A 13,135-nucleotide genomic window follows, 5' to 3' on the forward strand; every position below is an offset into this window, starting at 1 on the left:
AGGAGATTGTCCTTCTCCACCTCAGCCCAGGTGCCAAATGGCCAGGGTCTGCAACAACGAAAAGGGAGCCCAGTGTGGAATGAGACATAGGAGGAGGGGAGAGTGAGGATTTTCATTTGGGGGGACTGAATCGGCTGGGAATGTGAGGGGGAAGCAGCAGGCAATGGGGCAACCAGGACATTTGGTGGTGACATGTGATGTAATAATGTCATCATGTCACTGCTCCAGGTTACATCAAGCCTAGCAATGCCTCTGTTTCCCCTAAATCTTTGCTAGCAACTGCCAAGTTATACTAGAGACATATTTGAAATCCTCTCCGTATAGGTTAAACTACAAAAGAATTGTTATGCATCTTGAAAAGCTGGGAACCAAGAAAGCTGGGAACCAAGAGTTATCTTTGTAGGAGTGCTCTGCCTAATGGACTTTGCTCATCTCCATTACTTAGCAAGTTCTGTCAGGTTCAGAAGATAATGTGGTTCCTCCATGCTTTGAATAACACAAGGTTAATCCTATTGCATCATTATTTTTTCCTCTCAAACTATCTGAGAAGCTTTACAAAGATAAAAAGAATACGAATGTCCTCTTTGGTAGACCTTGATGTGTAGGTCACATGTCAGGATTTTGCTGTACATACATGACCTAGAAGTGCCAATTGGCTGCAGTTTCACAGTGCATATATGTTGAACCCCATCTGTGATAGCAATGTGTGCAGTCTTCATAACCTGAGAAGTTTCACCTTGATGGTAGCAGATAGGTTAAAGTTTGGCAGTAGAATGATGAATGGTGTCTAATTGCCCTGAAAGAAATTAGAATAATAAAACTGGAATGATATATTTGAGGAATAGATGCACATTTTGCAAATCTATTCTGCTACATAATATGCTCTAGTGATGTCTTACAGGCAAAGCTGCAATGCACTAGTAGAGCACCCCCTGCCTACTAGTAGGATGGCCAACTTTTCCTTTGGCACACAGAAATTTAGTGACTCAGAACCCGATCCTGTGGTCCATGCCGCACCTCTGTGGCGTGGACCACAGTCGCAAACGTGCCATAAGGCACATTTGCGGGGCTTACCGCCAGACTCCTGCCGGAGCTGGCTCAGCACCAGCTGGTGCTGAGCCAGCGCGCGGCGGTTGCCTGGGTTCCACAGCCCGCCGGTCTCCGTGACCTCTGGGCTGCGGAACGGGAGATGGGGGCATGGGGGAGGCGTTCCAGGAGGGGGGAGGCTTGGCTGGGGGCGTGGGGGAGGGGTGTCAGGGGCAGGGGAGAGGTGGATCCAAGGAGCCAAGCTCCACAGGATCCAAGGCACTCGGGTAGGGCTGCGCGTCCTACACGAGTGCCTTCACCAAACAGTTGTTGCTAAAGTGAGTAGTCCCATTGCGGGACTGCTTCCCTTACTCGGGGGAAGGGGACTGTTGTAAACTCCAGAGGTTTGGGGTGCTCAGAGTTCTTGGTTCTCGAATCCTAGAGCCCTCAAGGACCCCTGTTCAGTAGTACTGCCACCACCCTGTTTGTGCCAGTGTCTCAGTCCAGGGACACTGAGACCCTCTAGGCTTAATCCTATCCCTTGGAGGCCCTGAGCACTTTCTTTAATTAAAGCCTCAGTCCTCAAGTTACTAGTCCTCAATGAGTATTTGGTAGCTTGCTGAATGGCTAGGCAGGATTCTGAACCTTTGTCCCCAACAGACAATGAAACAACTTAATAAAAGGATTTTTACTTCATTAAGTACAGAGGGTTACATAAAGTTACAAAAGGCAGCAAATACTAGAGGCATAAAACATCTAAGAAACATATCAGCATTAAAATAACAAAGCTATCTCTATTATTCCCTAACTCTCACCTGGGTCAGCTTTCTTTTGTAGATCTTTCAGCCCCAGGTTACCTCTGAGGCCACATGGCCCTGGTGGACCAGGCTCTCCACCTGCAGGATGTTGCACCCACAACCTTTTCCACCAAAGACCCAGACACACCCCTTGGGCTTTGTTCTTATACTTTTCAGGCTAACAGGATGGAGGTGACTCTGTACTTATTTAAACTGTCCAATCAGAAGCTCTCGGGGACAGAAACTTCCCGAAGTGGGGCTGGATGCTAGCCCTCTTAGTTCTCCCCCTCCCCACTGGAGATCCACAGCTGCATTCCATCCTTGATGAGTGCCTTTCTGTCTGCATAGGTGCTACATTATTACCTTCCATTGAGTTGTTAATTTCATTGGCTGTTGTTACTCACACCCTTGCAGCTAGGAACTGCAAGCCACTTCTCTGTTCCTGGTTAGTTTGGTTCAGGCTCTACATGCTACTAGGCCTAAACTGTACATATTCACGACAGGGACGAACGTCCCCTTCTCCTGAGGAGCCTCCCGTGGTAGCACGGGAGGCACTGGATCCGGCGGGAGCCTTCCGTGGAGCCGCCGGGTCCCGCAGCTCCAGGCAGCTCAGGATTGGACTGTGCAGCTTTTCCTGATGAAGTGCAAAATGTCCCAGTGCTAGGTAGTTATCAAATGTAAATCAGTCTGACTCTGAACAAAACATTGATTTATTCTATATATATCTCACCTTCCTTCTTCCACATAATTTTAAGGTGGCACATGGTGTCAGTTTCCCATCCAGGCACTGATCAGGCATAGATCTGCTTAGCTGCAGCAAAACCGCTGTATTATTATGCCTTCAACCTATGCTCCAGAACTTGGGAAAAGTTTCAGATCTGGACTCTTCACTCTGGACATTTCACTCATACCAACTAATATGTAAACAGTTCTACTATCTCCACTGAATTGAATTGGGCAGTTCATGTGTATAGAGACATGTACTGAAGACTGAACAATACAAACAAAACTGGGAAATGTCTGCAAAAACAAGGAAAAGAGACCCCATTTTTCTGTTGTTGCTGGTGGGTCCATGGAATTAAGTACAGTATTTACTCATGCTACAATTTAAATCCTTATAGGACAAAATATTATTTCATTGCAGGCTGGTAGTGCACAAACTCTTGATTTCCCATGTGAACTTCATCCGCAATCTGCTGTCTCTAAATTTCTGACACTGTGGTTTTCTAAGCTTCACCTTAAGAGGGCTTTCACCTTTTCCCAAATGCTCTTATTAACACATGGTTATTGAAAAAATGCAAGGGCATCCTTTTCTAAACCACTGTATATACAGTATTCAGTGTTGAAATGTGTTATAGAGATCTTTACAAGGAAAGCTTGTGCATTGTTTGCCAGAATCTCTACTAAAAGGACAAGCGTTTTTGTTTTATTTTGTTGAAAAACTTATCTGAAAATTCTCTTAGAAGCAGGTTTGGTGAAATTTGAAAGTGCTGAAGGATTTCATAATGAAACAAGGCAATTTGGGCAAGGGAGAAATTCTTGAAAAATTTATTGTAAATGTTTGCGGGGGCAGCTTACCCCTTTGTGGTGGTTACACTTGGTGTCTTCATTTGTATAGCTTACGGCAAGCCTCTGCTTGCTGGTCATTCAGACAGCAATTCTGGAAAAAAATGGCAGCTGCCACTAAGTTGAGTTTCTCAGGCCAGCCCTTAAATTGTAAACTTCCCCATTTATGCCAGATAAGATATTTAGGTACTTGTCTCTCCATGACAAATGCTGAAAATGGGAAGAGTTTCTCCCTATACAGTATATGAATCTTGGAATATTTCACAGTTTCAGTTAGTGGAGAAACTCCCCTAGTTCAGCATTTGTTGCTGAAAACAAATGTTTTTAATGCAGCGGACAGGGTTAAGCATGAGAGTCATCACCGCACTCTAAAGAAGCCTTCAGGAAAAGTCCATTAAAAGTTACAAGCCATGATGTTTATGCATAACCTCATGATTTTAGAAGTGGGTTACCTCAGCATGCCAGATGTAAGGAATGGCACCAGAATGCAGGTCTCTTGTTGTCTGGTGTGTTCCCTGAGGCATTTGGTGAGCCACTGTGAGATACAGGAAGCTGGACTAGATTAGCCTATGGCTTGATTCAGCGGGGCTGTTTTTATGTGTTCATCTCCACACAAAGACAGATTCTGCCCTGAATAGGGGTAATATGGTGGAGAAGATGGGAGCTGTGTTTCAGATTATCTCTAGTTTTTATCCTTAAAATACGGGTTAAACTAAACTATTTTTATGTAATTATGTTGCATTTTGCCATAAAATTAAATTAAAAAACTAAAGTATTGAAAAGAAAAAAAGCAACTATATTAAGTAGTATTTTTATATACACTTTTATTCAATTCTGTCACAATTCTTGTCATTAATTGTGTACTTCGTTTATATGTTCACATAGATTTGTTAAGGCCTATGTCCAAACTATTTATATTTATATATTTTTAACAAGTGAAAATTTCTGGCACAATCTCACACACAACGTCCCCATTTTTATATTTCATACATGGTGCAAACCAGTCACATAACAATTCAGAGAAGTTTCCCATGTTGCACATTTGAGTATTGGGCCATTGCACACAGCCAAAGTAATGCCCACTACTCATTTCAGTGGATACTGTGTACCCGCTTTCTGCATAAATAAATTTTCTGCACTGAATTTACAGTGCCTAAATTGCAAGCAACAGTAGCAGTAATTTGCTAATGAAAAATGACTACATGCCTCAACTGATTGCTTGGAAATTCTCCTGAAAGTTTAGCAATTAACATTTCATTTTAAATGGAGTTCCTACTGTGGTGACACAGCTCACTCGTGTTGCTCTTAAAGTCTGCTCACCGCAAAGGCCTTTTCTTGCTGCTTCACTGGGGCAACCCTGCCCTAAAATGACTTTTCCTTCCGATCTGCCAAGTCCTGGCAATTCCCTCTTCTCAAACAAGGGTGTCACAATCTGTTCACTTCAAGTAAGAACAAGGAAGTTAAGAGCCAACACTTGACTTCAACTTTATCACAATTCCAACAGACGTCCAACTCAGTGACTGCTATTATTAAAAGGGCTCTGGTGTTACTGCTGCAGACTGAGGCAATTTGATCTTTAAATCCAACTCTTGTGTCATCTTTAAAAGGACCAAAAATCAGAAGCAGAAGCTGTGCTGGACTCTCATCCATGAGAGTTGGTAATGAAAGCACATGAATCAATGCCATTGCAGATTACCAGTTAACAGAGACACTTTTCTTTTAAAAAAATGCTGTGATAAATGGCCTTAATTCACTGCATTTTCTGGTATCCCTTGTGCCAAAGGACTGTGTTTGTTGGCAGACAGAACGGCTACCACAGTCTGGGCAGCCTCTTCCCCAAGTTCAAGGCAAGTGTCCAGCAAAGCACGTGCCCGGCTTGTCAAGGTAGGGAATGAAGTGATAGTTTCATAGTCCATCCTGGATAATAGCCTTTGGGAACGCAAGATATCCAAGAGATTGTTCAGGCGCCCTTCTGTCATACGGCCCAAGATGGTTGCTCGTGAGTAAGTTAAGATGGCACAGCAGCGCTCTTTGAAGTAAGGACCTGGAGCAAAGAGGATGACAATAAATACTTTTATTTTTCCTATTTCCATAAAACGCTGCCCACATTTATAGTTGGGGATATATAGTTGGGTTACAGCCATCCCCACTAAAATATAGTTGGGTGACAGTATGCATACAACTTTCACTCCTAACCAATGCTGCTTTACTCCCTGTATTTCCCTATAAGAAATGGGATGGCTGTCCTGCAGCATTTGGAGAGTTGTTGCAGCCCCAGTAGGTAGTACAAAGTTGGATCCTAGATGGATCCTAGATAGAGTCATGATTGCATTCTGTGCTATTTTAATAAAACCCAACATTTTGAATGCAGGAACCTACCCTCTACCAAGGCAGTTAACCCCTAATTAAAGTCAGTGGGTAAGAATGAAACAGTTTAAACTGGCAAAACCACCACAACAGCTACTTGTCACAGCTAACACAAGTGCTTTTTTGGTCCTCCATTTATACTCCCAGGAGAGTTTGAGCTGAAGGAAAGTAGGCTTAGGAATTCACACTGGATATGAACAGAGACCTCAGGGACCTCCTCTGTATAGTTGCATCCCCATCCATTGAACAATATTCTTCTACACAATGTCACACTTTTACATTTAATTGGATGAATTGACAACTCTGTCTCATTTAAAAATAACACTATGAAGTTGAAATGTACATACCCCTAATATCTAGCAAAGCACAGAAAGGTTAAGCTGAAGTTCCTTGCCCAATGCAGAGCTATGCCCCAATGCCCTCTGCAACCTGGCACCTGCACTGCTAATGTTGCTGCCTCTTTAGAAATGGCTGACATTTTAAGTGGATTCTCAAAAGCTGGATTCAGGTTTTCCTCTTCCCCAAAACATCCTTACACTTTTTAAATCTCACCTGTTAATGTGTGGTCAGGCCAAATACTGAGAAAGTTGCTGCAGGATGTGTTGTGATTAGGTCCATGGACTAATGGTTGAGTCACCTTCTGCTGCCCACCTTCTGATCCTCTATAATTTGGAATGGTGCCTTTCCTGCTTTGACTTGGAGTGGTGGTTATAGAATTCAGAGGATTTGATCCTTTGCTGCCACCAAATGGAGGTCCTGCAGAGTGGAGTTCAAAAAATGAAATTTTAGCAAAGCATTCCCAGGCTATTTCTATCATATGTGCTGTGGGGAAAAAAAATCCTCAAATGTTTCAAAATAAGATGCCTATTAATTGGACAAACTCTAGAGAGGTTTTATGGGTACAGCTTGTTCCTTTTACAGTTTTACAAAGATGTAGTACTTGTGGCCAAGCACCTTTCTGCATATGCTTTAAAAACACACAAAATGTCAAATGGCTCTAAGATCACCTTCAAGCCTAGGGTTGTTTGTTCAGATTTGCTTCAAATCCTGTTGCCATTTTAGTATTCTATTTAGAAAAATATGGCAGAGGGACAAGCTAGTTAGATAGCCACATCTAGAATTTGGCTGCATACCTAGATTTTGATTGGATTTACCTCTGCTGACAAGTCTTTTTCCTCAGATCCCCAAAGCCAAGTAAAGAGAAGCAGACAGAGGTTGGTCAACCAGAGGAAAGATGTTGCATTTGAAACTCATCCTTTTGTTTATAGCTAAGTGAGATAAATATTTTCTGGCTGCCTACCTGGCCTATTATCTTAACTCATTTTATAAAATCTGTCTAACTGCAGAGGCAGAAGATGTGCACCCTGCAGTATAATCTCCAACTACACAATCCTGTAGAATGCGTGCCAGCTCACCACCAGCACACACTGTTGCAGATGTGCCATAATGCACCTCTGCGACTGTTAGTACCAGCCCAGCATGACCCTGCGTTGGGCCAGCATCAGTCAGAGGCTGGCAGACCTCCACCCAGCACTCCATTAGAAGCACCATGCAGCGGAGAGATAAGTGGAGGCATGGAGAAGGTATTCTGGGGTGGGGGAAGTGGGAGAAAGGTGTGCTGGGGAGGGAGTGGGGTGGAAGAGCCTTGCGGCCCGACACAAGGTGTATTTACACTGTGTCAGCTAAATAGCCAGTGCAGAGCTGAGTAGCCCCATTGTGGGGCTACTTTTCTTACCCGAGGAGCTGCCAGCAGCTGCCTGGTGCACTCAGGATGCAGCAGCAGCTATTTTTGGCACTGCTGCAGCCTTTTGCACTGGGCAGCTTGGGATTGGGCTGTAATTCCCCCAATTGTACCACCAGAGAGCAGCCATGCACTGGGCTCAGTGGTGGAATTGTTCCTGAAACAATTAGTTCTCACCAGCAAATGCCCTCTCCTTCATTAATGCTTTGAGGCAAAGGGAGAACTGGACATTCTATATTTGCCCTGTAATATGTCATTCCAAACTAAAAGGAGTCCACAGTGTATGTTGTGTTATGGAAAGCAATTGCCATAAAGTCATGTGGCTAGGCTCCTTTTCTAGGGAGGAATGACTTACAGTGCACAACTATGGTGATGTTTGTGCATCCAAAATGTTAGCATTCTAAAGATGCAGAAGACGTATCAGTGTGACATAACAGAGACAATTCAAAAAATAAAAACAATTACTTTGAAGTCTCTCGTGAAGACTTCTTGGGCACAATTGGGCATGTGCAAAAAAAAGAGTGAACTGTGGCAAGTACATGAACAAAATGATATTAAGTTGTCAGGCATTCAAGTTTGGAAATCACCAATGTAAAGGATTGCACTACCTCTTTCAGATGCTGTGTTGTCAGGAATATTCTCAGCAAGCATCTTTTGTTTAACATCCTTCTCTGGCTCACCTGCAGCACTAGTCAAGCTCTGTGCTTTTAGCGTAACTGTCTTGTTGGGCTTGTAGTTCTGAGGACAGATTACCTACAATAAAGATAAATGATCATTTCAAATATTAATCAAAGTGTACTGTAATATTCAGGGCACTGTACAAATTGAAACAGCACAATAATTATGCTTCCACTGATAGTACAAACATCAGAATGATATTTGAAGATCAGAACAGAATGTATCCCATATTTGATATTTCCAGGTAAAACACTGCCTGTGATAATTTCTTGCAAATAAAATATACATTCCTTTTAATATTTGATGACATATTTCTTTCTTTAAACACTCAAATATTTGAAAATGCCCAGGAAGACCCCTGATGCAATTCACTCCTTATCTCTTCTGCTCAAGTTCCATTGAAGGGAAGGGAGAGAGAGGCATAACTGCACCATTCAGTTTTAAGGGATTGTGCAAGAACTTCCTGGTTAACTGACACACATGCATACACACACTGCACCCTTAGAATGAAGAAAACTTATGCTAAATAGCAGTGTCTCAATAGTAATACTATAGACTACCTTCTCTATCAACACTAACATGAACATGGAAGCTAACTCCTGCAAAACTGAAAAAATGATCCTAGTATTGACAAATTCTTTAATCCAAAATGGCAAATTTTATTTACATGCTGGTTATTGTTTTTATAATATTTAAATACCACTTTTCAACAAAGTTCACAATGCAGTTTGGATAGTGAAAGAAAATAGTTCCTGTCCCAAAAGGGATCACCATCTTAAAAAGTCAAAAGGGAGATATGAGGAAATGATCACTGGAAAAGATTCTCTGCTGGATTGAAGAGAGACAGTTGCTTCCCTCTCTTAAATATAAAAGGACCATCCCTTAAAAGGTGCCTCTTTGCAAAGTGAGCACATGGCATTTCAATAACAAAATCAAGATGTTCTAGGGAAAACATGCTAAATTATTACTAAATTATTACTATTACTATTATTACTAAATTATTATTTAGTTTAATACTTTAATAATTACTAAATTATTAAAGTATTAATAATAAACTATTATTATTTATTACTATTATTACTAAATTATTAAGTCACTGCCCATTTCATCCATTCAATATACTCTGGGCTGCTGGGGAAACCGGCAAGTATGTATTGCTGGGGTTGTGGCAACATTTAGGCACCTCATGTATATGTATGCAATGTGCACGACCCTTTTCTCTTGAGAAGACATTGCAAATTTGTTTGCCTTTTGTTAAAACCCATTTCCAGCCCACAGGTGTACACGTTTGATCCCTGTTTTGTATATGCAATGTTGGGCAGAAATGCTTAATTAAATTAGTAATGGCAACCACTGGAAATCCAAGGACAGTTCCCAAACCTGCCCAAATGGCCCCACATTGGTTGTGGTCAGAGATCATGAATACTTATGTTCTTATGTACTTGCACCCTCCACAGACACGCATAATGGGGTTATGCAAGCTGCAGTTGAATACATTTGCACAATCTTCTTCCATTTCTCAAAAGGAAAGGGTCATGCACATTGTATACATATACATGAGGTGCCTAAATGTTGCCACAACCCCAGCAATACATGTACAAAAGTTAGAACAAGCCCTTAAAAAATTATCCTTTTATTAAGGATTAATTTGGAATAATTTAAAATTAACTAATATCTTATTTTAAGCAAGACGGAGCTGCTTATTATGAATATGTACTACTGAGAAACATTTTTATTTCCATCTTCATTGCAATATATATATCCAGGTATTTCTATCATGCTTTTCTGCCTCCAATGAGGTGTGTGCGTGCGCGCACACACGCACCCACCCCAATGTTTCCTCATTTGGTCAGAAAGATGCCTCATTTGGTCAGAAAGATGCCTTATATTAAAACAGGCTATTGGTCTATCTAGGTCAGTATTGTCAACACAGATTGGCAGCAGCTCTGCAGGTTTTCCCTCCTGCTTTTCCTCTTTGTATTTGAAAATTAAGAAACGGGTTATAAAATTATTTTTGCATTCTGACACAATAAGATTCAGGTCAGAGGCAGCCCACTTCCTCAAGATCCTGTGAAGTATGTGGAACATCAATGAATTGATCCCTATTTCATCTGTTTTGCACTAAAGCCAATGCAAGCCTCACATTCTTATAGTGAGGTACCTGAAGACAAGCAACCAGAAAAAGTGCACAAGTGCAATTCATTTCATGGATACAACAATAACATTCTTAAGAGGGAAGCAATCTTTGTCTTAAGTGAGAGCAGGCCTTGGTGCTTCAAAAGATTATGAGCAAACTGAATCTGCTTACCTCCAAATTCTGCATATCTGTCTTCAAAGTATGATCAACAGGGCCTTTGGCAGCAGCTATTGCACAGTCCTGAAAAAGACAAGCACAGTATTAAGAAAAGCACACTTCACCTTGCACTCCTTTACAGGACAATAAAATTAAAGCGAGACTAGCCAAACATGACTCTTATGAGAACCTACAGAATCTCCAATAGCATTCATTACAGCTGGATGCAGAAAGCTTCTTTAAGTAGTGGAAGGTTGAGGAGATTTACAAAGTTGTAACAGCAAAGAGTGTGCATAGCCCCAGGTCTGCTATTGAAAACAACCATGTCCCTTTTAAGTTAGAAAATTCCAGGCAAAGTCTTCTCTTCTGGGGTGTGGGAAAGCTTGCTGTGTCTCATTGGACTGTCATGCACAGGCATGATCTGGTCAGTGGGCCAATGTCTTGCCCCTGCCCCACTGAAGCCTTTCTATCCTCTATTGATGTGCACTCAGACCTGTGCCCATTTCAGCAGGCCACTTCCTGGATCAGGTTAAGTCTAACCCCAGAAAAAATACGTCTTGGTTTGTATTGAAGTATCTGCTAGCTGTATCCCATTCTGCACTTGAGTCATCTTTTCAGTAGTATGAAATGTTCTTCTGCAAGCTTCTAAACACATGGAAGGCACCTTCATGTCACAGCATGGAAATTTTCACATTGCTTTGTGAAAGTTTAAAAAAAACAAAAACTGTTGTACAACTCTAGTAAATAATCATAGCATTTTCAACCAATTTTTTGTGACTTTGAAGGAGATCAAAGGTAAGACACTGTAGGCACCAAAACACTAATCGGGTACAACTCACCTTTGCATGAATCAGACCGTATATTGCATCAGAAATCATCTCCTTCCTAAATGTGCCAAGAATGTCTTGCAGCAGCTCTGTGCATTCTGGAGAAGGAAAAATACACCAACAATGTTTACTTATGTATTTATTTGATCATAGCACAGAATTTTTCAATAGATAGTGTTCATTTCTCTTGCCACATCTGACCATTTAGCATCTAAGGCCCCCTTAACATATATCACCCACAAGGGTATTGTTGCCACCAATAGCTTATCAGGGGAGCAGCTGTACCTGAGGCATACAGCACCTGCTCTGTATGTAGAAGTTTCCAAGTTCAATCCCTGGCATCTCCTAGTAGAGCTGGGAAAGACCCATGTGCAAAACCTTGGAGAACCATTGCCAGTCAGTGTAGATGATTCTGAACTACATATGCCAAGGATCAGATTTGGTATAAAGCAGCTTCCTATGTACCATGTTTACATTCGGTGCAAGCAGTGAAGTTTCTGATGTGTTGTTTGCATAGTCAAAAATGAACCATGTGAGTAGAAGGACCTTTTCCATGTACACAGGCCAGTGTGGGAGCACATAAAGGGGGTCTGAAATGTGATGGAGATGCATCGTTATTGCATTTTATTGAATAGTGCCTAACTGATTACTTACCTCAACTAGAAACATTTTATGGATGAGTCCTAAGACTCAAAAAAGCATGTGAAGTGGTATAGCACAGAAACAGATTTACTAGCTCAGGAACATAAGAAGCTGCCTTCTACCAAGGCAGACCATTAGTCCATCTCGCTCATATTGTCAGCAGTGACTAGGATTCACTCTCTAAGATTTCAGACAAGGGTCTTCCTCAGCCCTATTTGAAGTTACTGAACTTAGGACCTTTTTTATACATGTGCCCCACCACTGAGTTAGAGCCCTGAACTAGTAAGAGTTAGGCCTAAATGACCACATCCAGAACAATCTTCTTCAGATCTGATTACATGAGGAGGACTGTTTGGTTGAGGTGCTCCTTCAAATTCACAAAGATGATGCTTCATTGTATTTTGTCCTTCTCCAAAGAGTTGCATTTCTTTTCAAATTTGATATATGAAAGGGCATCCAAAGATTGTTTCAGAGGTGAGCACTTTATAAATGTTACCTTCAGCATGTGGCCGGTAACCAGGTTCTTGATGCCAGCAAAGGATGGTGAGCTGTAGAAGCTTGTTTCGATAAGGCAGACTGTTGGGTATATATTCTGGTTCAATCCCAGGCCGCATCCCGCTGCAGACTCCCATCACAGCTTTCAGCAAAGTCTTAGCGCCTGCAGAAGAAAAAGAAAAATATCTCTTTACAGCAGTCACAGCAGGGCTTTTGTCAAACTATCATCTGTAGTGGCACATTAGGGGTGCAATCCTAACCCCTTATGTCAGTGCTTTCCAGCACTGACATAAGGGAAATGCAGCTCTGAGGTAAGGGAACAAACATTCCCTTACTTTGAGGAGGACTCTGTGAGTGACACCCAACTGCAGGATGCAGCACGTCCCATTGACACCGCTATGCCAGTGCTGGAAAATAAGGGGTTAGGATTGCACCCTTAGTGACTTCTGTAGATGATCAAAAGAACATGCTCATGGCCACATAAAACTGAAATCAACAGCAATTTTATTATTTTCCATCCAGATTCTTCAATTGTTGGTAGCAGGCATGAGTTACTTGTAGATGCATCAGATAACACTATGGATAATGCTTATGCAGAGGTCTGACTCAGTCTGGCAACTTCCTTTATTTCTAAAATGTTCCTTTGTATGATAGGCATAAGGAAAAATATGCAGCAGAAAGAACCAAGTCAGAGAGGAGGGTG

The 13,135-nt window shown here is 41.8% G+C and overlaps 1 protein-coding gene across 2 annotated transcripts in view; it reads right to left on the reverse strand.

The window, feature by feature from the left end:
- Nucleotides 1-4,196: 4,196 nt before the first annotated feature.
- The window catches only part of LOC136660371 (receptor-interacting serine/threonine-protein kinase 2-like), a 28,742-nt gene continuing 19,803 nt past the window's right edge, over nucleotides 4,197-13,135 (reverse strand). For both annotated transcript variants that reach the window (XM_066637504.1, XM_066637505.1), the window contains exons 7-12: nucleotides 12,434-12,595; nucleotides 11,308-11,393; nucleotides 10,484-10,552; nucleotides 8,106-8,250; nucleotides 6,309-6,512; nucleotides 4,197-5,433 (exon numbers count right to left, since the gene is read on the reverse strand). In XM_066637504.1, coding sequence (XP_066493601.1) covers nucleotides 5,135-5,433; nucleotides 6,309-6,512; nucleotides 8,106-8,250; nucleotides 10,484-10,552; nucleotides 11,308-11,393; nucleotides 12,434-12,595 — 965 coding nt within the window. In that variant the 3' untranslated portion in view covers nucleotides 4,197-5,134. The remainder of the gene's footprint in view (nucleotides 5,434-6,308; nucleotides 6,513-8,105; nucleotides 8,251-10,483; nucleotides 10,553-11,307; nucleotides 11,394-12,433; nucleotides 12,596-13,135) is intronic.

This window comes from Tiliqua scincoides, chromosome 9 (genome assembly GCF_035046505.1).
Source record: "Tiliqua scincoides isolate rTilSci1 chromosome 9, rTilSci1.hap2, whole genome shotgun sequence".
NCBI lineage: Eukaryota > Metazoa > Chordata > Lepidosauria > Squamata > Scincidae > Tiliqua > Tiliqua scincoides.